General features: G+C 48.3%; 1 protein-coding gene across 1 annotated transcript in view; it reads left to right on the top strand.

Moving 5' to 3' along the window:
* Positions 1-739: 739 nt before the first annotated feature.
* Positions 740-24,024, top strand: part of CYFIP2 (cytoplasmic FMR1 interacting protein 2) — a 75,038-nt gene continuing 51,753 nt past the window's right edge. The window contains exons 1-8 of the mRNA XM_077824591.1: positions 740-794; positions 11,129-11,281; positions 13,684-13,773; positions 13,996-14,073; positions 16,696-16,797; positions 18,988-19,169; positions 20,571-20,667; positions 21,707-21,835. Coding sequence (XP_077680717.1) covers positions 11,165-11,281; positions 13,684-13,773; positions 13,996-14,073; positions 16,696-16,797; positions 18,988-19,169; positions 20,571-20,667; positions 21,707-21,835 — 795 coding nt within the window. The 5' untranslated portion in view covers positions 740-794; positions 11,129-11,164. The remainder of the gene's footprint in view (positions 795-11,128; positions 11,282-13,683; positions 13,774-13,995; positions 14,074-16,695; positions 16,798-18,987; positions 19,170-20,570; positions 20,668-21,706; positions 21,836-24,024) is intronic.

Below are 24,024 nucleotides of genomic sequence, written 5' to 3'. Positions count from 1 at the left end.
GCTGGGGTGTGTGGGTGCTGGTGGGAGGGTGTGTGGGGGTGCTGGGGGAGGGTGTGGGTGGGTGCTGTGGGGAGGCTATGGGGGGCGCGCTGGGGGAGGTGGGGGGTGCTGTCTGTGCAGGGGTGCGCGGTGGGGGGGGAGTAGAGAGGGGGCGCGCTGGGGGAGGTGGGGGGTGCTGTCTGTGCAGGGGTGCGCGGTGGGGGGGGAGTAGAGAGGGGGCGCGCTGGGGGAGGTGGGGGGTGCTGTCTGTGCAGGGGTGCGCTTTGTGCGGGCTGCACCAGCCTGTCAACCCCCGAGCGCGGCGGGGGCCGGAGGCTGCATCCCCGGTGCGGCGGCCGGGCGGGCGGGCAGGCGGAGCATCCCCCGTGCAGCGGGCGGGCAGGCGGAGCATCCCCCGTGCAGCGGGCGGGCGGAGGCCGGAGCATCCCCCGTGCAGCGGGCGGGCGGAGGCCGGAGCATCCCCGGTGCGGCGGCCGGGCGGGCGGGGGCCGGAGGCTGCATCCCCGGTGCGGCGGCCGGGCGGGCGGGGGCCGGAGGCTGCATCCCCGGTGCGGCGGCCGGGCGGCCGGGGGCCGGAGGCTGCATCCCCGGTGCGGCGGGCGGGCGGGGGCCGGAGGCTGCATCCCCGGTGCGGGCGGCCGGGCGGGCGGGGGCCGGTCCCGGCGGCGGGGCGCGCAGCGGGGAGCTCAGGAAGTGCACTGGCTGCAACAGCCGTTTCCTGCGCTTTGTGTGTGTGACACCGAGACGGGCGGCAGCGAGAGGCGGCGGCTCCCGAGCATCCCTCCCCGCGGCCGGTGAGCGGGCGGAGCGGGGCGAACCCGGGGGGATGCGGGCGGAGGGCCCCGGGGCCGGGCCCCGCGCGGGAACCCGCGTCTCTGCGCCCTGCCCGGGCTGTGCGGGCTCCGGGCAGCGCCCCGCGGGAGCCGGCTTCGGAGCGGGGCGACCCCCGGGCAGGAGCAGCGAGGCGCCCCGCTCTCCCCCGGCCGCGCCGGCCCGGAGCAGGCTGCCCGCTGGCGGGGCTGCTGGCAGAGGCTTGGCTGCCGCCCCCTGCCACCGAGACCTCCCTGCCCTGGGCTGTGCTTGGGGTGCCCGGCGGCCCCCGCCCCTGGCCTTGCTGGCCTGGGTTGGTTTTATTTTTAATGCCACCGTCTGGGGGGGGGGGGAGGATTTGGGCTCCCCCCTGCAAAGCACAAGAGGCAGGTGCTGCCGTCCCCCTGGGGCAGAGGGAGAGACAGGGCCCGGATTAGCCGTGCAGACGCGATTACAAGATGATCTATCCCAGAATGCTTCGGGTACCTGCAATATTCACTGCCTCCCTGTTTATTCTAGGGCACACACTAGGCAGTCAAAAAAGCCTAATTTTTTTTTTTTTCCTTTTCACTCCGCACGGAAAATGTGATAAACTAGAATTAGTGGTTGGAAGGAAGTGCTGCAATCTGGGGGAGCCAGGGGAGCAAACGCCTCCTGACTGCAACAACAAACCACAGCTGCCCCCCCCCCCCCAGTTGCTCATGGTTTAGTAATAATGGCAGCTTTGAATTAGAGAAATTTAGCAGAGAGATGCTGCACAGACACAGTGATTTGGGTGTATATGAATAGCGGGAATGCTCCAGGGGAAATCGGATGGGATGCACAATAGTCAGAAGAGAAAATAACAGGAGCAAGGGAGTAGCAGAGGTGAACACCCAAACAGTAAACGGATCATCATAAAAGGTATTCCCCTAGTCATAGTGTTCCCCTGGTTCCACTGAAAGAGAGCAGACAGAAGAGGCTGCAGTTTGAATTGAGGGTGGAAATTATGGATGTGAACTTTGTGGAATATGTGATTTTGCAGACTGTATTTTTGGTTCATCACTAGACCAGCCAGAGTTTGCAGACCTTTTTTTCTCCTTCTATCATTTAAACTCACGGCCACTTTTCAGCCATGAGACCTGTTCAAAACAAGATGTGCAAGATGAGTCGAACTTTCAAAGCCATGACGTTTGAGTGGGTTTGAAATAAGGGGAAACAAGTTAACTCCTGCTCTGGTGCTAGTCAAGTCCTGAATGAAAAGAAGTGAATGGATTTTGCAGGAAATTTCTGAAGGGATCAGGAACGAGCAGTGAGAGGCAAACTGAAACCTTTGTGCTTGCTTCTGTGTATTTGCTGGGGCTTGGGGGCGGGAGGTGGCATCTAGAGACGAACATTTATACTGTGGCAAGGAAGAGGATATTGCATAGCTTGGCCCTCCTAGTCATCCGTTGCTTTCAGCATGGTGGTTTGTAGCTGTGTTTTTTGGATCACAAGTATCTCACTTTAATTGTGTCAGATCACTAAACCACCTAAGCCTTCCTGCTCTACATAGGAAACTAAAAAAAAAACCATGCTCACGTTATAGATTATCAGGATTGCCAGATGTTAGTCATCTTGACAGATTTCTGGGGCTAGATTCTGCTGTCTGCTATACCAGTGTAAATCCAGAGTAATTTCTCAGAGAAAGGAATTTAGCCTTGGTGTGCACAGTTGATTTTTGTTAGCAAAGTCTATGTTATCAGGTGATGCCTTCCATTCTCAGACCAGGGTCCGTGCGACAAACATGACTACTGAGGAACCCAAGGCGGAACAATACAATAATAATAATAACAATAAATAATTAATAATTTATCAACTTGCATATCTTCAAGAAAAAGAGGAAGTTACTTTTTAAATGACTGACTAACAATCGATGATGTTTCTTTGACTGTGTGTGACGTTTAATGTCACAGGAAGTACTCCAACTATTTCTTGCCATCTATTAGCAACCAAGATTATTCTTAGACTAAGGCCATGTCTACACCTACAGCACAACAGCTGTGCCGATGCAGCTGCGCCACTGCAGGGCGTCTGGTGAAGACACTCAATGCCGATGGGAGAGAGCTCTCCTGTCGGCATAATAAAACCACCATTGCCAACGGCAGAAGCTATGTCGGTGGGAAAAGCTCTCCCACTGACATAGTGCTGTGCGCATGAGTGCTTAAGTCTGTGTAACTTATGTTCCTCGGGGGGGGGGGTATTCACACCTCGAGCATCATAAATTATGACAACATAGGCTGTAGTGTTGACATAGCCTACTCTAATGTGCTCACCCATATTAGCAACATCTCGTCTTCCCAAAATAGCACTCGACTGTCTTACTTTTGTGCCTCTTGCATGAATTTTTTGGTCAAATGAGTATCTCCGTACCAACACCAGAGTATCTGAGCACTTCACAAACGTTGACGAGGTGTTCTCCTAAAGTCCTTGTAGAGGAGGGAAGCATTATTTTCATTTTACAGCTAGCAAATGGAGGCACAGAGAAATTTAGCACCTTACCCAGGGAGCCTTCAGCATTGCTGGAGATCAAACCCAGGTCTTTTAAGTATCAGACAAGTGCCCTAACCACAAATTCATCTTTCTTCCCCAGAGCTGTGCTCTTTCTCATACATGGCCCACTTTGCCACTCCTCTCTCTGCCTGTTTCCCCATGACACTGCAGCCTGGTCTCGATGGTATTACAGGCAGCAGGACTAAAGGTGCCACCTTCTAGCACTTGCTGTGTCTTTCCCTATCGCCTACCCTTACAGTTGTTTTGGCACCAGCATGAGTCTCATCTGCTGGATCAGGGCAAGCTGACTAGAACTAACAACACAACTCACTTCCTCCCTTTCTCTCCTCTACTGCAACTTCTGGGTAAGCAAATAGCTGGTTCACTGTTGCTGGCTGGCAGGCTGCTTGTGGATATAGTGCACCAGGTATTTGGAATCCTGCCCCAAGTTTGAGTGAGGGTGCTTCTTCATTCCCCCAAAAGTTATACAACTCTGAAGAATCAAGACTTGTCTGTAGATCATAGCTAGGGGTGTAGCTAAAAGAGACTCTGTGGTCCAAAGACATGTCATGGCAAATACTTGGAGCCTGTTTTAAGCTTTAGGCATAAAAGAGAGGACCCACACTTGAATCCCAAATTGAAATGCCGTGTGGATTGACTCATCCCTTTATCCTTCGGAGGAAGATCTATCCAGTTCCATGCAGTTAATTCTGTAGGGTCTTTTTGATGAGAGCTTCATGCCTGAGATCCTGTCTGCTCTGCATGGGCCTTGAAATTCCTAAAGTATGGCATCCTTTGAAAAGCTGGGCCCTGTTGTCCTTGGCCATTGTTGTGCAAAGTGCTGGATATCACTTGCTGGCTGCATCTTAGTTTTGCTGTGTTTATGTGAATAGATTTATTATTTCTATAAAGTCTACAGGCCCTGGTTCCTTTGTGTTAGGCATTCAACAGTGTTATAACAAAGAGACAGTCCCTGCCCCAAAGAGCTTGCAATAGTAGAAGATGAGAGACACCAGGTTTATAAAGCAGTTAGACATGGAGAGCACAAAGTTATAATGAGCTGATACTGATCAGCATGAGAAGCAGCAATCACAGCACACCAGCTGCTTATCCATTGTTCAGAGGGGTTTTTTTGGTAGGTATCATGGCAGACGAGGGTTTTAAGGAGGACAATGTGGTGATTTAGTGGAATTTTGTGAGGCGTTCCTCCCAAGCATAAGGGGCAGCATAGCAAAAACCATGGAGGCGCTTGTTGGAGAATTTGAGAAATGGGTGATGGAGATATAAATTGCTTTGAGGATCCTTTGGGATGAAAGGTGCAATTAAATGAAAATAACTCTTAATAGCTTGGGTTGGATCCTGTAATGCTAATGTTTGGCTGCCACTCAAAAGTTATTGAATCAGCTGTGAGGTTTGTAGGTGTGATGCCATTTGGTAAAGTTGCCTCTCTGGTCTGCCTGTGGGTGCAGGGAAGAGAATCATCACATGATAAATACCAAAAAGGATAGTTGTAAGTGATTGTTTCTTGCTCCCTGGTGCTTGAGTCTGCGACAGATATGGCAGGATATATTTCCCGTCTGAAAGATAAAGATCCACCTTGCGTGCATATATTAATGAAGCGCAAAAGCCCCATGTTCACGTGTGAAGTAATCTACCCCGGGTGTGTGTGCTGTTGTGCTTTCAGCTGACTGCATTTCTGTTGCAAGGATGATCTCTCAGGCATGACAACACAGGAAACACCTCAGTGAACCACAAACAGAGCTCAAACCGTTTTTACACTGCTCAATCATCTCTTTTGAGATCTCTGAATGTCAGAGATCCTGCCCAGGAGGCACAGGTGGCTGCTGCTGGTTACTGCTCGACGTTGGCTTTTTGATCACTGACCCCACTGCCATATTCTTGGGAAAAGACACACTCTTTGGTTTGGTCGTTTGAATACAATGGCCTTAACTGGCCAAAGATGAGCACCAGATGAATTCACCATTCCAGCCTCAGCATTACTGTTCAAAAACCTTGCATTGAAAAGACAAGGAGGGACATTTTGCTTTGCATCAGGGTCACTGCCTAATTTTCTCTCAAATGTATAGTCTCTCTGTATGGCTTGGGCATTTGCACGCAAAATTCCACAGATTAGAAGAAAATATTGCATGGATTACAGCCCTTTGTTTCATCTTCAGAACAGCCATGGGCAAGTTCCCCAGAGTATAGTACCATGAAGGGGAAGAAAGAAAAACCCCTCCCCCAAGTAAAATGGTTAAAAAGGAGGTGTTCCTGGCTTTTCAGGGCTATGTATGAATCTACAGTAGTAAAACAAAGACAATTCAGCAGAAGCAAAGCATCGATCCTAACCCCTAAATCTCATCAAGCAAGAATTTCTCCCCTGGATGCGAGGATGGGTCCCTTGAGTATTCATCCTGAAGATTATTCAGCTTCTCATTATTGCTATTATTATGTGTGTTCCAGTAGCACCCAGAGACACTCTCCGCCTCCCATCCAAGATCAGGGCTGCATCATGCTACGTATCCTACAGACACATAGTGAGAGATGGTCCCTGCCCCACAGAATTTATAATCTAAACAGGCCAGACAGACAAAGAGTGGGAGGAGAAAGAGCGGCACAGAGTAGGGACGTGCTGTGCCAAGGTCACCCAGCAGGTCGGTGGCAGAGGTGGGGTTAGAATCCAGATCTCCCGCCACCCAGCGCAGCATCCCCTCCACTAGACCCTGCTGCTGCCTTACAAACAGACATGGCTGTATATTCTTTTGTTCTTGTGCCCATGTGTGTACAGCTGCAATGGCAATCAGGAAAGGGACTGTCCGATTTTACTTTTCTTTCTGAGGAAAGCTCTTTGTTGTGCTTTATTGTGTGTAGGGAACATTTCAATTAGCACTTGGACGCTGAGTCTCTGGTGACACGCAAGAGCTTAATTAAATCCTTCTTAATTAAATCCAGAAGGCCACTACATCCTCCTCCTTTAAATCCATCTATGTCATGACACCTACCAAACACTTGACAACAGTTAGACCGCTGATGGGCTGTGACCACTGCTTGTTACACTAATCCTAACGGTCTCACTATTGCCATGCACTCTCCTCATCCGTTCGTTGTTTCTTCCTGCTGCCTCTTTTCCTATACGTAGCCTGTAAGGTCTTTGGGGCAGGGACTGGCTTTGCATTACGTGTGTGTACAGTGCCAGGCACAATGGGGCCCTGAACCTTTACTGGGGGCTGCAGATGCTACTGCAATACAGATAATAAGACAAACTGAGCAGCTGGAAAGATGAAATTAAGTAACCAGGTCATCACAGCAACATTTTCAGTTGTTGGTAAACTCGCAGCAAGTGGTACATACAATGACACCTCTTTGTATTTTTTGACTTAATCAAGCCATTTCACAGTTCATGCTTTCGCTAACATGGGCTTGCCCTCAAGAACGTTAATAAAGATGTTTGATTAAATACAAATAAAAGTCCCATGGAAACTTGAACAGATCTGAGAAGTTTCACAGTGTGTTAACACTGAAGAATTAATTTAAAGGAATATAGGAATTGGGTAATTAACCATTGGAACCATTTACCGATAGACTTTGCTTGAAGTTTTTAAGTCAGAATTGGAAGTCTTTCTGAAGAACATGCAAAAGCTCGGCCAGGACTTACTTGCCTTGATGCAGGAATTACTGGGTGAAATTCAATCACCTGTGTTATGCAGGAGGCATGAATGGTCTTTTCTGGATTTAAAATCTATGACTCTATAAATTGCCAGACTGGATCAGACCCCTGGTCCATCTAGTCCAGTATTCCATCCCCGACCGTGGTCAGCAGCAAATGCTTCAGAAGAAGGGGTGAGAACCCCACAGTTGGCAGATGTGGGGTAATTTGTCCCCCGAAGGTCTCATCCTAACACCGAGTAGTTAGAATTTGCCTTATAGCTTGAGAAATAACAAGACTACAATAAAGCTGGGATACATGGCTATATACAATGGTATTAAATGGTCTGCTTCTTTCTTTGTCCTACCCACGTCCCCAATCCTGCAGCTACTTATGGACGTAAGAAGCAGAGGTGGGTACAGAGCTGGGTTTGGGAACCTTGAAAAGGAGATGCTGAAGGCAATGGAGAATGAGGTTTGGAAAGAGACTGGTGGGAGCAGGCTGGAGAAAAGCACTACCACTGAGAAAGATTCAAGCTTCCTAGATTCCAAGGCCAGAACGGACCATTGTGATAATCTAGTCTGACCTCCTGTATAGCACAAGCCACAGAACTGCCCCACAATAATTGCTAGAGCAGATCCTTCAGAAAAACATCCACTCTTGATTTTAAAATGGTCAGTGATGGAGAATCAGCCTTGATCCTTGGTAAATTGTTCCAATGGTTAATTACTCTCGCTACTAAAAATGTATGCCTTATTTCCAGTCTGAATTTGTCCAGCTCCAGCTTCCAGCCATTGGATCATGTTATTCCTTTCTCTGCTAGATGTAAGAGTCTATTAAATATTTGTTCCCTATGTAATCAAGTCATTCCTTAACATTCCCCTTTTGTTAAACTAAATAGATTGAGCTCCTGGAGTCTGTCAGTATAAGGCAGGTTTTCTAATCCTTTCATCATTCTCGTGGCTCTTCTCTGAACCCTCTCTGATTTATCAACATCCCTCTTGAACTGTGGACACCAGAGCTGGACACAGGATTCCAGCAGCCAAATATGGAGGTAAAATAACCTCTCTACTGCTACCTGAGATTCCCCTGTTTAAGCATCCCAGGATCACATTAGCTCCTTTGGCCACAGAGTCACACTGGGAGCTCATGTTCCACCACCATCCCCAAATCTTTTTCAGAGTCCCTGCTTCCCGGCAGAGAGTCCCCCATCCTGCAAATATGGCCTACCCCTCCTCGATCAGCAGGTGCAGTGCCCGTTAGCACCGTCTGGGGCAAAGAGGAAGCTGTTTCTGACTGCAGCGTATCAGGGTGGGAATAGGGTTTCGACTGTTGCTGTGCTTTGCAACAGTAATTTTAGCAGAAGGGGATGGAGGATGAAAGAGAAAGTAGAGTGAGTCAGTAGGATGGGGTAGTTTTGTTCTCAGCAGATGGCTTGCTCTACATGGCTTCAGTTTGAAAGCATCGGGCCTGATTCTCCACTGCCTTGCACTTTGTGTCGTCATTCATGCCGGTGCAAAGTGGGATGCAAAATGCTACCAGATAGAATGGTAGCGCTGTACCATCATTGTGTTTGCACAGGCAGAAATGAAGACATAAGGTACAGGGCAGTGGAGCATCAGGACCATTATTTCAGTGACACCATGATGTCTGAGTACTGTACACACACCACACAGACCCCTCAGCTGTATTCCTCTGCGTGTGAGGTGCTAGTATCATGTCCTGGACACACATTTTCTTTTGTCCTTCCCAGATCTGAGATGTAAGTCCTCATAGTTCACTCTTCGTGCTGAAATCTGAAGGGAAACCTCAGTTCTGAAAGGGGAACTGTAGAGGAAAGATTGAAAATTGAGATTTCATCTCTGGATTCCCCACTAGCCAAGCTGTGGGGGGGTGGGATATTTGGCACAAAATTCAGCTCCCAATGAGACTTTTAAAAAGTATTGCTTCCCTTTGTGCAATCACCTTCGTAGTGTATGGATGGATGATGCAGGGGTTGCAATGAGTCTTCTGATATTTGCGTTTTCACATTCTGAGGGGTCTTCAGTGAACCAGAAAACACCAAAAGGGAGAAGATACTACGTCACCAAGGCTCTCCAAGAATCATAGAATCATAAGAGGGAGAAAGCATTTTTAAAAGGTTGCAACTTATTTCTTTGCTGCATTCCACCCAAGCTCAGAACTTGATTTTCACTTTGGCGTCTTTTGAGATTCATTTGAAACTTCAGCGTTTCAAGCTCTATTCAGTGTGCGTGTCCCTCAGTTTGGTGGTTCTCATTTTACAGAGCTGTTCTAAAATTACCTCTTTGCTTTTTGGAGTGCATGCTTCCACCTGACTCATTTACAATGTGTGCTTTCCGGTGTGTCGCTGTATCAAACTGTTTTGCACAGAAGAATTAAAATGGCAAAGGATTTCAGTAAGCATGGGATTGTCTTCTCCTTCATTCCTACTACCTGCACTGAATCTTAAAAGAGGGGCAGAAAATATGGTAGTTTAAATTTGATGTATGCATCTCTTCCCTTAGCATGTGTGTTAACCCCATGACTGTCAGTGAGAGCTCTGTGTATGTACTGAGAGGAGAATTAAACATTTCATGCAGACTATTTGGAACCCCCCCCATGTCTTGCAAGTTTGAGGTTGACCAGTGCCAGCTCAGCTAGATGGGTTTTGTTTGACAGGCTCAGACATTGTAGAAGCTGGAAGCTAGCTGAATAAATAAAAATATAGGCCCTGATTCTCAATGAGTTCCTCACTGTGCTGAGCACAGGAAGAGAGGGGGCTGTGCAAAGGTGACTCTTGTTATGTTGGTGGTTTTCAATGAGAAATTAGAGTGTTTTACGTTTTGGTCTTTTCTTAAAATCCAGAACCTTAAACACACAAGAACTAAAAACAGAGAGAGAGAGAGAGAGAGAGAGAGAGAGAGAGAAGTTTGCTCCCTCAAGTAGAGTGGCACAACTCACCCCACCTTCCTTTAAGGCTGGCTCTTTGCAGACTGACTGCTGTGGACAAAGATTGCATGCTTCCTACACAATTTGTAGCCTGCAAGCAGGACCAGGAATCCTCTCAGGATTTAAAGTGACAGTTTGTAATTTTTACAGTTTGCAATACACCCCAAATTTAAGCCACCTTTAAGCTTCCCATATTCTGCAGCTCTATGGGCAGAAACACAATGGGGCCTTGTGGATCCCAAAGGATAAGCAATAAAAACACAGCAGAGGCTTAAATATTTGTAGGAAAGCCAGCTCTCACAGTCTCATCATCTGCCTACATCAGTTTTTGGTGCAATCAACAAAAAAAGATGAAACATGCCGTCTCATCCAAAAGCCCGTTGAATTAAATGGAAAGTCTTCTGCTGACTTCAGTGGGCTTTGGATCAGGGCCTCAGTGTGTGGCAGTACAATAGCTAAATTGCAGTAATTAGTCACTAGATAGCTTCAGATCAGGCTCTGGGTTGTCAGTCCAGGCTCTCAGATCTGCTTATGCTTGTACTTGGAGGGCACTAACCGGAGAAGAGATACAGGTGCACAGGATTCAGGGAAACCTTCAGAGACAATCTAGCCATGGGGCTCCCGTGGGCTTTAAGAGGAGTTAGAGCCCCATGCACCACCTGGCAGATAATGAATGCTTTCCTATTTTGCACTGCATTTTTTCAAAGATAGAAGGGTGATAGAAACCCTTTTTATCCACTTTGAACATTCAAAGGGATGAATTGGGTTTGTGGGGATTTGAGCCCATGGTTCCAAGGTCTGATGGTATTTTAAAACCTGAGGCTTAGCGCCCTAAGGGCTTGTCTACATTAGGGCTTTTTGCACCATTGTCACTATACGGGTGCACACTTTCAGTGTAGATACGTTGCACTGATGTAAAATGGAGCTTACACCAGTTTCATACCAGAGTAAACAAGAGCAAGCCCCAGTTCACACCAGTGCAGTGCATTTACACTCAGGATTTTGCCCCGATGCAAAAATCTCTAATGGAGATAAGTTCTAAGCTATCGTCTCTGGCAATATCTTTTCATTTAAATACTGGAAACATTTTGATACCTATTAGCTTGCTGTTTGGACAGGGCACCTGAGATGGTGCTTGAAATGCAAGCCAGACAAGGAATGGGTTTGTTCTGCTGGGTCATTTCCCTTCACTCCCTGTCTATGAATTTTTAGCTAATGTTCCCTAACATCGTCTGAAAATCCAGAGCCATGACCACTCACGTCACGCTGGAAGATGCCTTGTCCAATGTGGACCTGCTGGAGGAGCTACCGCTGCCAGACCAGCAGCCATGCATCGAGCCACCTCCCTCTTCCATCATGTACCAGGTACGTATCAGCTCCCAGATTTTGTCTCGGTGAGGCGAGGTTTAGAATGGTAACTCCTAATAGGTGTGCATGGTGGTTTGAAGACCAGTATGAGTAAGGGATGAGGAGCAAAGTATGGGAGAAAATACAGGACAGAGGAGAGTTATTGCAACAGTAAAAGGTCACAAGATTTGCTTTGCTGTGTACAGGTCCTGTTGGTTCCTCTTTCTATGTAGTGCATATATCTTATATACACTAGGTAATATATAGTATATGGATATTCACTCTCCCCCCCCCCCACTCCTGCCTTCTCGAATGGCTTGCTCCCCATGTTAATGTGTAACTATGTGTGCAGTGATTGATTTGTCATGCACGTAGGATTGCAAAATTTGTTTCACTGGGTCAGATAGGGCACTCGTGCTGTAGCGTTAGCATCTAGTACAAGTTATCAGCTCTACGGGCACTTGTGGGTCAAATTCCAGCCCTCCCGAGGCAACCCTGCCATCCTTTTTAATTTGTCTACTTGTCAAGTATTTTTACTCCTTCCTGGCCAGCTTCCTGAGAGCACGCTGGAGGGCAGAGCGCAGTCGTCCAAGACAGCCCCATTGCAGGGAGCCCACCCGGGCATGAATAGGGTTGAATCTAAAATACCTGGGCTAACCTGAGTCTGGATAAACTGGTCAAGCCTGTTTCCCTATCATGATTAACCCCAGGGGTTGGCTGCTAGCCTTCACCACTGCCCTCCACCCCGCCACTCCTGTCCTCAGGCTGGCTCTCCCCAGCTACATTATCCCAGAAATGCATGTGCTGTGTAGATATCTAGTCTCCCGACAGTTACACTACAGATCCCCTTGTAACACTAGGAGGAGAGCAGCCTCATGGTCCTGTCTCTCTACTCTTAATCCAGGCACTGGGAGGAATGAATTACTGAAGTGAATACAATTTCGCCAAAGCCAGTTTTGTTGGCGGTGTTGGAGAGGAGCAGCATCATACATTTGTATCTTAGATTAGTTCACATCCAAGTCTGCCTGGAATCAGGGGACTGAGAGTCAGGACTCCTGGGTTCTTGATCTTCCCCTGACTCTCTATAGGGTCCCTGTACTGTTCTGTGCCTTGTTTTCCTCTCTCTAAGATGGTTCTATAAAACCTACCCTACAGTGGCATGGGGAAGCTCAGCTATTTATTATTTGTGAAGTGCTTTGAGGTCCCGGTGGAGCAAATTATTCACGCTGTCAGTAGGGTCAGCCTGTAAGTAAGGAGCTCTCCCAGCAGGTGTTTATGGCTGCAGTAGCTGCCACTTCATATTACTAGGAACTTGTTACGCACCTCACCGTCCCAGAGCATCTCCTCGCAGCAAGACCTGGCATCGCAGCACTTCCACCTCAGTTTCCCCACAATGATCGTCAGCCTGCGCCCACCATCGCCTCCAGCCCACTTCTGGGGTAGCACAGTCCCTGAGTGGAAGCTCCCTTGTTACAGGCATCCTCCCAGTGGCAAAGGCCTGTCTGACTGACTAGCCTCCATCATCCAGGTCAGGTCTACCCTCCTACCAACGGCTCTTAGCAGGTCACTGCCCTCAGCCAGGTCCTAGCCGGAGCAGCTTGTCCACCCTCCACCCCCAGTCAGCGCTCAGCTGCTGGGCTTTCCTCCACCCTCACTCTCCCTGCTCTCTTCCGCAGACAGCCCTACACTGCTGGGGTCTCCTGGGTTTTTTTTAAGTCCTACGCCCAGCATAGGTATAGTGGGGTGGGGCTGACTGAATAGGGCAGACTGGCCCCAAGCCTCTTGTCTCTTAAAGGGGCAGGCTGCCCTCTGACAGCTCTAGATTGTTTTTCTCCCTTTGGCCCCAATCTATGGCCATTCACGTCGGTGGGAGCAGGCTGGAGCCCTGTGTCAGTTAGTCTGAGCAGCGGCAAGGGCCTTAAAGCCAGAAGTCAGTGCCCTTCATTTCTTTTTCTCTCAGCGCATCTACGTACAAGAGCAACCACTAGGACTTGGCTGTTAGTTTTCAGATCTGGTGCCTCATACACATCCTCACCTTCGGGGCTGCCTGACTTGGAAATGTGGATATTATCCTGCCCTTTATCACCGTTTATTCTTGGTAACCCCTGCTAACAAAGTGTGGCTCTCTGTCCCCCTCCAGAGGCTCTCTGTCCCCCTCCAGAGGCTGGAGCATGAAGGTTAATGAGCCTGCCTCTGCCTCTGACTGAACGGACCTGACCATGAGCGAGAGACTTGTTCTTTTAGACCCAAGGGTGCTGGGATCAGTCCATGCAGATGACCTGACTGGGGGAATCATTACATGTTTTTTTGGGATCTTCCTTCTTAATGAATTATTTAAGCCCTTTTGGCCATCTGGAGCAGCTGGACCCTAACAAATATCCAACAGTGCTTTATCCCTTGACCATTTGTTGTGTCTTCAGGCTAATTTCGACACAAACTTTGAAGACAGAAATGCCTTTGTGACCGGCATTGCCAGGTACATCGAACAGGCTACAGTGCACTCGAGCATGGTGAGTCTCCAAGCCCACCCAGGACCCTTGCATTCCTAGCCCCTACCAGGGTCTGCGCCACCATGTCTTCATGGCTGTTTTTACCTTAATTATCTGGATATGCCTGCCCACGCTGCAGTCGCCCCTCTGATTGCAGGGTAGACATACCCTCGGTCCCTGTGGTGCTGATCCATAGTTCTTTCTAGTGGGCGTTCCACAGCCGTACGTTTCTGTATGTTGCAGAATGAAATGCTGGAAGAAGGACATGAATACGCAGTGATGCTTTACACTTGGAGGAGCTGCTCTCGGGCCATACCCCAGGTAAGAAATAGCATTGGATTCCTTCCCAGAAGGGACATGCTAGAATAGCCAGCTGGCTGTCACTTACAAATGCCTTGATCTGTGCTGGGGAAATCAACCAGAAGGAGAGAAGACCCTTATTGGGGTGTGGTGAGAAGCTGGTATGAGACTACACTGACCCCACCAGCCCAAGCATCCCACTGCTGGAGAGGAGAGGGGCGTGGGCTGCAGTACCAACAACACTAGACAGCTGCTATAGTAGCTGCAGAGCTTTGGGGTCCGTGCTTTGAGGACTTGTGCTGTGCCCAGGGCAGGACCCATCTCTGTCTGTTACGAGGAGAGTGGGTAGCACCTGCTGTAATTAAAGCTGTGTTGTAACTTCCATTCTAACCCCTCTTCTTCGGATGCTCCTCACTTTCTCACATTCCTTTGGAGCTGGAAGTTGTTTCAGCTCAAAGTTTATTTGCTTTTGAGAAGTTAGGCCCAGATCCTCAAAGGTGCCTAACTCCCATTGATTTCAAGGGGAGTTAGGTGCCTAAATACCTTTAGGATCTGGGCTTTAGAGTGAAATCAGCGGAGCTGAATTTGGAAGACACTTTCCCCCTGATTCTATTCCACAGGTTACATTGGGATGATTTCAAACTTGGCTTGTTTGGGGGCTTCCACTGAGATTTAAACATCACGTGAAGTTTGAAAAAAAAAAACCCCACGTAACACACACACGTCACAGCTGTATGTGTAGCTCTGTGTGATACAGATATTGTGCATGCAGACAAAGAAGACCTCCTGGTTCAGAGTTCAGCCTTGCCAGAGGCTGGATGAACACACATTTTTTTGGCTGCTGATACATTTTAAGTGTTGATCCAGCCATAATTTTTGACACCTTTTCCAGCCAAAGTTGGGCATTTTTCTAGCCCCTCTAGCTACAACAAAACCCTAAATTTTGAAGGGCCCAATCCTGAAAACACTCACACACAAGTTTGCTCATCTGTGGTCCTCTTGAGTGATTGCTTGCAGGATTAGGCTCAAGGCCTGTAGGCTGTAGTGTGAGTCTGTGTTACGTCACTGTGGTAGATGCTCTTAGCAGGGCAGATACAACATGCTTTTATTATCCACAGTGACACCGGGGTTTCTCAGTAGTGCAATGCAGCCAAAGACGTATGTCCACATGGCTGACAAGGCTGATGGTTATGCCTTTGTGGCACCCCAGCAAAGGTCAAAATGCAATTCCCCTGGGGCTGTCCTTTGTTGGTGGTTTCATGAGTCGCAGCCTCCTGGGGCTTTGTGCTGCTGACTGAATATTTGCTTATTCCCAATGATTTTCTGTTCCTGTGCTATAATTGCCTCTTTCGATCACTGAAACATGCTGCAGGCAGAGTTTGAATGGATGGCGAGAGAGAGAGAGAGAGAGAGAGAGATTGCCAGGGCGTGGGGAGAGGGGATTGAATGCCACCGAAGATTTGTTTTTTTGGTGGATTAAAATCTTTACCCTCCTGGTGCTGTTACTCTGCCTATCTGAGTCGCTTGCTGCACTGACCCTGCTCTGCCTCAATGCATCTCTTACATGAATTCCTAAGGGCAAAGGTGCTTTTATGGCCAGATGTTTTATAGCAGATTCAGCCCCAAACACAAGATAGAGCAGCCACTCTGCTGCTGTAGATTGTACCAGTTTGTATCGGCTCACCAGGGGCTGTTACCTCTGTGAGAACCGCTGGAGCAGAGTGTGCTCTGGCCATGCCCTCGATGTGCCCCTTAGGCTAGGGAGGCTGTGCGTGGGTGGCATGGAGCTGGCCATTTGGGGATTTGCTTATACAGGGACGCTGTTAAGGCAGCTTCCCAGTGGTGCAAACTCATTGGAATAGGGGTTGAGGATCTTCCCTTACACCATTGTGCCCACATAAAGGAGGGTGGAGGTAGAGTTGAGAGAGGCCTCAGAGCTGAATTTCAGATGAATTCAGAGAAGCATGAAATTTGGCAATGTCGGATTTGGATAGGCATTTATAACTCTTACCAGGCTGTCCATTAAAGAGACAGAGTTTGGAATTAAAGCAGGTGAAATTCGGATAAGCCTCTCCCTGCATCCAGGTTTCCATGACCTGGATGTAGGTGACCTATCAAGATATTTTTAATTTGAAAATAAAATTAATAATAATGATAAAGCCCCCACAACATTTTGTAGTATAGTCACAACTCATCCAAAAAAGCCATGACTTGCTGTTGACCATAACGGGTCTGTTCCAGAGCTGCAAGAACATTAAAACCTTGAATGCACTTTGAGTTTTGTGACTTTGCAATGTGAGGCATCAGTGCAACTTTACAGCGCGATGACCTTTCATCTTCATGTGATGACATCAAGCCAGGACTTGTCCTGTTTGATGGCCAGGCAAAAAATATATCAGAAGACTTTGCTTCCCAGAGCAATGCTGCAGGCCACCATCCTCGTTTATAATATCTGAAAGGAATCCCAGGTCTGAGAATTGCTTCCATAACAACAAACTTGGTTTTCAACTCGACTGTCCTCCTTAACCCAGGCCAGGCTTCACCTTGTCATTTTGACCTTGAAATCATCAGAGGATGGGAGCCGGTGCAAACCAGAGATGTTGTTAGGAATGCTAATGATGACCATTTGTTGCTGTTGTTCAGGTGAAATGTAACGAACAGCCGAACCGGGTGGAAATTTATGAGAAGACCGTGGAAGTTCTGGAGCCGGAGGTCACCAAGCTGATGAAGTTCATGTATTTCCAGGTAAGTGGTGAAGGAGGGAGGCAGGAGCTCTATTCCCAGTTCAGTATTTGTGGCTCTCTGATCTCATTTCCCTGCCAGTCCAGCCTGGAGGACACCTTCCCAACTTCTCTTGGTAGAGCTGAGACACCCTTTAGCTTTGCAGCTGCCAGTAGTCATGTGGGATACCTCACAGCAAAATCTCTAAGGCACACAACGCTTGCCTAGCCTCAGATTTAATTATAAACTCAAAATTCAGCCCGGGTCATAGACCTTTGGGCAAAGCTGGGCCCAGAAGCTTATGAAGGTCCAGGTGGCTTCAGCCCTGCTGTAGATATTTGCTCTGCAATGTATTTCTATAAGGCCGCCACCCCACTAATACTTAGAGACAACAACTAATGTTTTTAGTGCTCTGTGAAAGGAAATGAAGAGATAGGAGAGAACAGTCACCCTCCAGAGCCTGAACGGTGGGTGTTGAGGAAGACACAAAGGCACTTACACCACCATGTTTTTGTTGGCATTTCTGCAGCAGGGGGAAATATTTGAGTTCAGTATTACATGTGATAGAAGATAACAAGCATGAGGTTGCCAGACCACCTGCCCCTTTTATTTTTGCTCAGATTAATACTTTTTGTCAGCCACTTCCACAGCTCCCCAGATTCAATTTGCTTTGAGGTGACAGTGTTTTTGGAGAGATTTCCCCTTCTGTCTGGTTGCAAAGCCAGGCACAGTCCAGGCCACCCATTTGTAAGAGGACGTGACCCCAGATAAGGAAAGTCTTCTGAGGCTGGAAACCTTTCCTTTACGCTTGCCACTGGAACTGTCCAAAGTAAATAAGGGCACAGAGACGTAAATTTAGCGGCGCTCAGACTTGAGACATCCCAAAGCACTTAACAAAATCACATGCTAAGTGCTGGCAGAGCATGTAGACTGATCACTGGGCTGTGCTCCAGGAGTTCACACAGAACCTTGGTCACCTACACCCACTTCTAATGCTGGCTGGGGCCAGGTTTCTCCCTTGCTCTTTTTCAGTGCCATGAGAGCTGAAGAGCTGTGCAGAAGGGCTCTTGGCTTAACACCTTATTTTACCTTGCAGAACTCACCACTCTATGTGACATTGTCAGCCCAAGGCCTCATACAGGGTTTGAACCCACATTCCTCTGGCCAGCAGTGAGAGTACTTTCAAGTGAGCTGGGATATTTGTAACAAAGCCTCTTCATCTGTCATCAGTGGGGCTTGAACATGGAACCTTCAGCACTGTAACAGGGTACATGCCCTGCTGGGGCACATCCTGGTGGCAGGGTCTGGGGATTAGCTCTTGCCTCATCTGGCACCCCTTTCTGTCAGTTGCTCGCCCCGTGGCCTCTTTCTCTCTCTCTGGAACTTGGGGTGCTCCCTCTTTGTGACTCAGCCCTCCGGGCAGGTCACTATTTAGTCCTTCAGGGGTGTCAAAGTCCCACTGGACAACTTGTCCATATGCCATGGGAGGAAGTCTTCCGGTTCAAGTCCAGGTCCAGGGGAACTCGGGCCCATCCACTGTTCTGAGTGCAAATCCAGGGACCCTGTGCCCAGTAACAACAGTCTATTCAGTCTCAGACCCAGTTGCTGTTTCCCTGGGCTCCTTCCTACCTCACTTCTCTAGCTCCCGGCCCATCTCTGGGTTTACCAGCCCGAGCTTTCTCCACTCCCAGTGGCTACTCCTCCCCCGGCTTCTTGCTAGCCTCTGAAGTGCAGGGTAGGAGCCAAGGGTTCGCTTTCCCCCTAGATCTCCTCCTCGTCCTTAGCCAACTCCCTTTCTCTCTAGGGAATGACTGCAAAGCTCCTCCCTGCAGCCCCCTCCTGCTCTCATCTTCCTGGCTTTATACACGCTCAGCCTGCCCCTGCCCAGCTGCGCTTCATCATCATTTAGACTTTATCTGTTCCCGATTCTCCTCCAAGTGCAGCCCATAAGGTTAATTGGCCCCTGTTAACCTGCTCAGGCCTTGGGTGGGGTGGACATCCCATCTCAGCACTAAACGTGCAGGCCTATTCCACCTGAGCCGAAGGAGGAATGCTATTAGCTAGTGGCAGTAACGGGCTGTTTTCCATTTGGTGGGCCGGTCGTTAGATGGGGACATGTCGCACACTGGTGCACACTGAGCCACTGGATTACATAGTTCTACTAAGCACGAACAGGACACCCACTAAGTACGTTCCCCTTCCATTGTCTTCCAGCGCAAGGCTATAGAGCGGTTCTGCAACGAGGTGAAGCGCTTGTGCCATGCTGAGAGAAGGAAGGATTTTGTCTCCGAGGCCTATCTCCTGACACTGGGGAAGTTCATTAACATGTTTGCCGTGCTGGATGAGCTGAAGAACATGAAGTGCAGCGTCAAAAATGACCACTCTGCCTACAAAAGGTGGGAGGGGAATCACCTGACTTGCACATTTCTGTAGCGTGCGGGGAGGAGGCGTAGGATGGCCAGGGCTGTGTCTCATTTGCTCCTGACTCAGGGCAGGAGGAGGAAAGATGACCCAGTGGTTAGGATGCTTGCCAGAGCATGGGGTTTGAGTTCCTCCTCCATCAGACTTCCTGTATGACCCTGGGCAAGTCACTTAGTCTCTCTGTGCATCAGTTCCCCATCTGTGAAACGGGGACAGTAGCTCGCAGGGATGTTATGAGGATAGATTAAAGATTGTGAGGTGCTCAGATACTACTGTAATGGGCGTCAGATAAATAGCTTAACTAGAGAGAGCTAATGAGATTATTTTGCAGGTGATTAACAGTTTCTGCTAAAATGCTGTGCAGTGCCGGATGGCTACTAAACGAAACAAAAATGCAAAGCATAAGCCTCGGAGTTGCGTGAATGTCGTTAGAGTGTTAGTGGCATAAGTTTCCATAAAGGGTTTTGCTCTTTGGGGGATTTTCCCCTTAAAACTACAGAATATATTCAACGCAAACCAGTCATCAGTCAAGCAAAATAGAGGAGACCAGACTGCAGGAGACAGCAGACCTGCAAGGCAGCCACGGCAGGTTAAAGAGCTTGGATTTAAACAAAGCATTCTTTGCTTGTGTTACTAATGACACATAGGGATATTAAAGGTATAACATTTTAAAAAGCTAACCTCAGTGTCCCTATCTGTAAAATGGGGATAATGTTACTGACTTCCTTTGTAAAGCGCTTTGAGAGCAATGGATAAAAAACTCTAAAGAGCTAGCTATTATTATTTTCACCATTTATGTTGTCTGCTCATTAATAGCATTTTGCTCACCTTGGACAGTAAAACTAATCTGGGCTGTTCATGGTCACCTTCACATGCTGGTTCTCAGGCACTAGCAAAGCATTACAGTGTCTGCACGCAAAGATCGCAGAGTGATAACTGCATCTCCTGATGGAATTGGTGTAGAGAAGACAAACCACTAAGCTGTGAGTCAGGAGGTCTGAGGTCTAGTTCTGGCTCCCCTCTTGACTTGGATTACAGTGTAAATGGGTAAATATCCACTTAACCTCTCTGTGTCACAATCTCCTTGTCTGTAAACCAGGGAGAATGGACCGTACTCAGAACTGTGAAGTGTTTTATAGATAAGAGGGACACTGTAAGGGCTAAGTATTATTCTGATGAAAAAGGCTGTTTTCATTTAAAATTAAAAGAAAATCATGAAAATGTTTCTGTTATTATTAAATTGTATAAAACTTGGGTTTTTTTTACCCAACCTACGTGACCTGACTGCTGTGTTAACATGGCATCAACATTTTGACTCCACCAAGAGATAACATGATACAAAGAGCCCTGTACAACACAGGATCTTCTCCTTTCAGAGCTGCCCAGTTTCTGAGGAAGATGGCTGACCCTCAGTCTATTCAGGAATCCCAGAACCTCTCCATGTTCCTGGCGAACCACAATCGGATCACACAGGCAGGTCGCTTTCCTTCACTCTTTCTCCCACCACTTGCTCAGCAAAGTTGCCAGTTAGTGCAGGAAGGGGAGACATGATTGCATTGGCAGAGCTAAGAGTGCTGCAGGTTTGGCTCTTGAGATGACTACGTTGTTCATTATGCCCTCGATCTAAAGCCCAGTGAAGCCAATTGGAGTCTTTCCGTTGACTTCTGTGGGCTTTGGATCAGGCCTTACATCCAGCTAACAGAACATCTGGGATGACTTTAGAGTTCTCAGGGTATCAGCTACCAGTGATAAAGAGAAGGTGTGGGGATCAAAAAGACACAAGATGAGTGGGATGAGGTTGTCTCTTTGGTAGAAGATTTACCCTTCAATCTCTCATACTGAGGTTCCTGTTTTCACCTACTGGGTGCATCCATGCCTTGAGTTTTCGCCAGATGAGACATGCACAATGTAAAATACAGATGGAGCCAGGAAGGTCCACACTCCACACTTCCACTCCATCTCGGGGATTGCAGATCAGAAAAGGGCTTCAAAATGCTCCTTCCTGATCCCATGGTTTGTGCTGTTGAGGTGGAACATGACACAAAGACAAGAGACGACATTAGCAGAGTGGAAAGTCTCCTCTTGAGCCAGATCATTTCTCTTCTGCCTGTCACGTCACAGTGTTATGTTTGGCTGTTACCCCTGGTTCTCTGGTGACCACACTGGAAGACTCAATCTAAGGAGGGAGTGTTGTTCCTGAAGGCCTGAGAGCTGGAGAAAAGGGGTTTGTTTCTCATGCCTGGTGCCGTAGTGGAGCTAACATTTCCTACACAACCTCAGGTGAGGCTAGCAGGTGACATTCTCCTCTTGCTCCTGGTTCTGAAACTGTGTCCTTCGACACAAGGTCAGGATGACTAAGAACCACTAACCGTTCAATGAAACACAGATGGCCCTGTCAGTCTGCAAACTGCAGGATGAAAATCTTGCTCCTCGAGCCTCCAAACGTTTCCTCCTCCTTCTTCTCCCTGGCCCTTCCACTGTGGGATTAATGTGGGGTGTGTTGGTGTTTCAGTGTCTACATCAGCAGCTGGAAGTTATCCCTGGCTATGAGGAGCTGCTGGCGGATATTGTCAACATCTGTGTGGACTACTATGAAAACAAGATGTACCTGACGCCCAGCGAGAAGCACATGCTCTTAAAGGTAAATCCCGCTTGTGCGCGCTCTCGCATTCTTTGGCTTTTGTTCCATTTCTTAGCGGTGAAATCCCTTTGTGCTCCCACCTCTCTTTTTTCTCTCCCTTTTTCTTTCCTTTGTTCCCTTCCTCCCTTGTGGTATCAGATTTGTGGGGAGGGGGGGTCTCTCCACGCACACAGAGCCAGATTCTTCTGGAGACAAGGGCTAGAATGACAAGGATGCAGCCTCTCCAAGGAATATCAAAGCTCCTGCAAAGCCACCTTGCTCCCTGTCCTGCCCACTCTCCATCTTCCCTCCCTTAATCTTTTCCTCCTTCCTTCCATTGGGAATTCATAATCTCCACTGCTTGCCCCACTTCCTACCTTTACTTCTCCCCCTCCAGGCCCCATGACGTTCCGTCCAGCTGAGCAGAGCCGGGCACCGCTCTACACATGGGTCACGCAGGCATGTTCTGAAGCATTACCTCTGCCCGGGGGCTGCGTGTGCTGCTTCCATGGCATTCCCAGCTGCCAGAGCAGTGACTCGTCCCTGTACAGCGCTTTCAGTAGATCACTGGGCTGGCTTTTCTCAGTCTGTTCTCTCTCCTCTCCTCTTTATTCTTCCTGTCCTTTCTGCTTTCCTTCCACAGACCTTTTTTTCCCTTCTTCCTTTCTCTCTTTACTCTGTTCCCTGTCGCTCCTCGCCACCAGCTTTCTCCTTCTGGACCCTTTACCAGGTCGGCAACCCAACCCAGCGTGCCCAGAGGATACGATGGCTGTACCATGCATTCAGCCAGCTGGTGGAGCCTCTCACTGATGAACGGGAAAGCTCTGTGCACGGCAGTCAAGTGGTGCTTCTGTTGTCACACTCAAGTGTTTAGGAGCCGCTCTTTGCTTGCATGGGCCAAAAGCAGCCTCATGTGGCAAACCAATCCCTGGATCTGAATCCCCCTTCCCCCCCCCGACTTAGCAGCCCCTGAATGTTGCTGCTCAGGCCCCTGGCTAGCAGTGATGGAACCGATCGTTGGATTCTTTGGGCTCCTTCCAGCATTTGTGCCGTGACCCCAAAGAGGCCATAAAGTGAACGTGTCAGGATCTCGGGCGAAGGTAGGCAGGACTAGTGGCAGGAGCTTGATAGGCAGGGACAACCGCCGGGGCTCAGAGTCAGTGTCACGGTCAATAGTCAGGCCAAGGTCAAGCCAAAGACTGGTATCGGATCAGGCTGAGGGTCAATACCGGGTGTCAGGATCCATGTGAGTGTTCCTTGGTTCAAGCAGGAGTCATGGTCCTAGTCAGAGCTGAGGTCAATAGTCAGAGTTCACGAACAGAGAATGCAGGGTGGTCATGGCAGCTAGCTAACGATTCACATTGTTATCTGCTGAACACTCCCTGGCCTGCCCCTTGTGTTTATATAAGTACAAAGTAATGCACATTGGAAAACATCATCCCAACTATGCATACAGAATGATGGCGTCTAAATTTAGCTGTTACCACTCAGGAAAGAGATCTTGGAGTCATTGTGGATAGTTCTGTATAAACATCCACTCAATGTGCAGTGGCAGTCAAAAAAGCGGACAGAATGTTAGGAACCATTAGCAAAGGGATAGATAATATCATAGAAAATATCATAATGCCACTATATAAATCCATGATATACCCACACCTTGAATAATGTGTGCAGTTCTGGTCTCCCCATCTCAAAAAGTGTAAATTAGAATTGGAAAAGGTACAGAGAAGGGGTATGAAACAGCTTCCATATGAGGGAAGATTTAAAAGACTGGTACTATTCACCTTAGAAAGGAGATGACTAAGGGGGATATGTTAGAGAAGTCTATAAAATCATGAATGGCATGGAGAAAATTAATAGGGAAGTGTTGTTTACCCCTTCACATACCAAAAGAACTGGGGGGCATGCTGTGAAATTGGTAGGCATTCGATTTAAAAGAAACAAAAGAAAGTAGGTACTTCTTCACACAATGCACAGTCGACCTGTGGAACTCATTGCCATGGAATGTTGGGAAGGTCAAAAGTATAAATGGATTAAAAAAAGAACTAGATAAGGTCATGGAGGATTGGTCCATCAATGGCTATTAGCCAAGATAGTGAGGGACACAACACATGCTCTGCGTGTCCCTAAACCTCCAACTGCCACAAGCTAGGATTGGATGACAGGAGATGGATCACTCTAAATTGCCTTCTCATGCCCTATAAAAAGGG

This window comes from Eretmochelys imbricata, chromosome 8, assembly GCF_965152235.1.
Source record: "Eretmochelys imbricata isolate rEreImb1 chromosome 8, rEreImb1.hap1, whole genome shotgun sequence".
In the NCBI taxonomy this organism is placed as follows: domain Eukaryota; kingdom Metazoa; phylum Chordata; order Testudines; family Cheloniidae; genus Eretmochelys; species Eretmochelys imbricata.
Note: the sequence above shows the minus strand (reverse complement) of the source record. Positions and strands in the feature narration are given on the sequence as shown.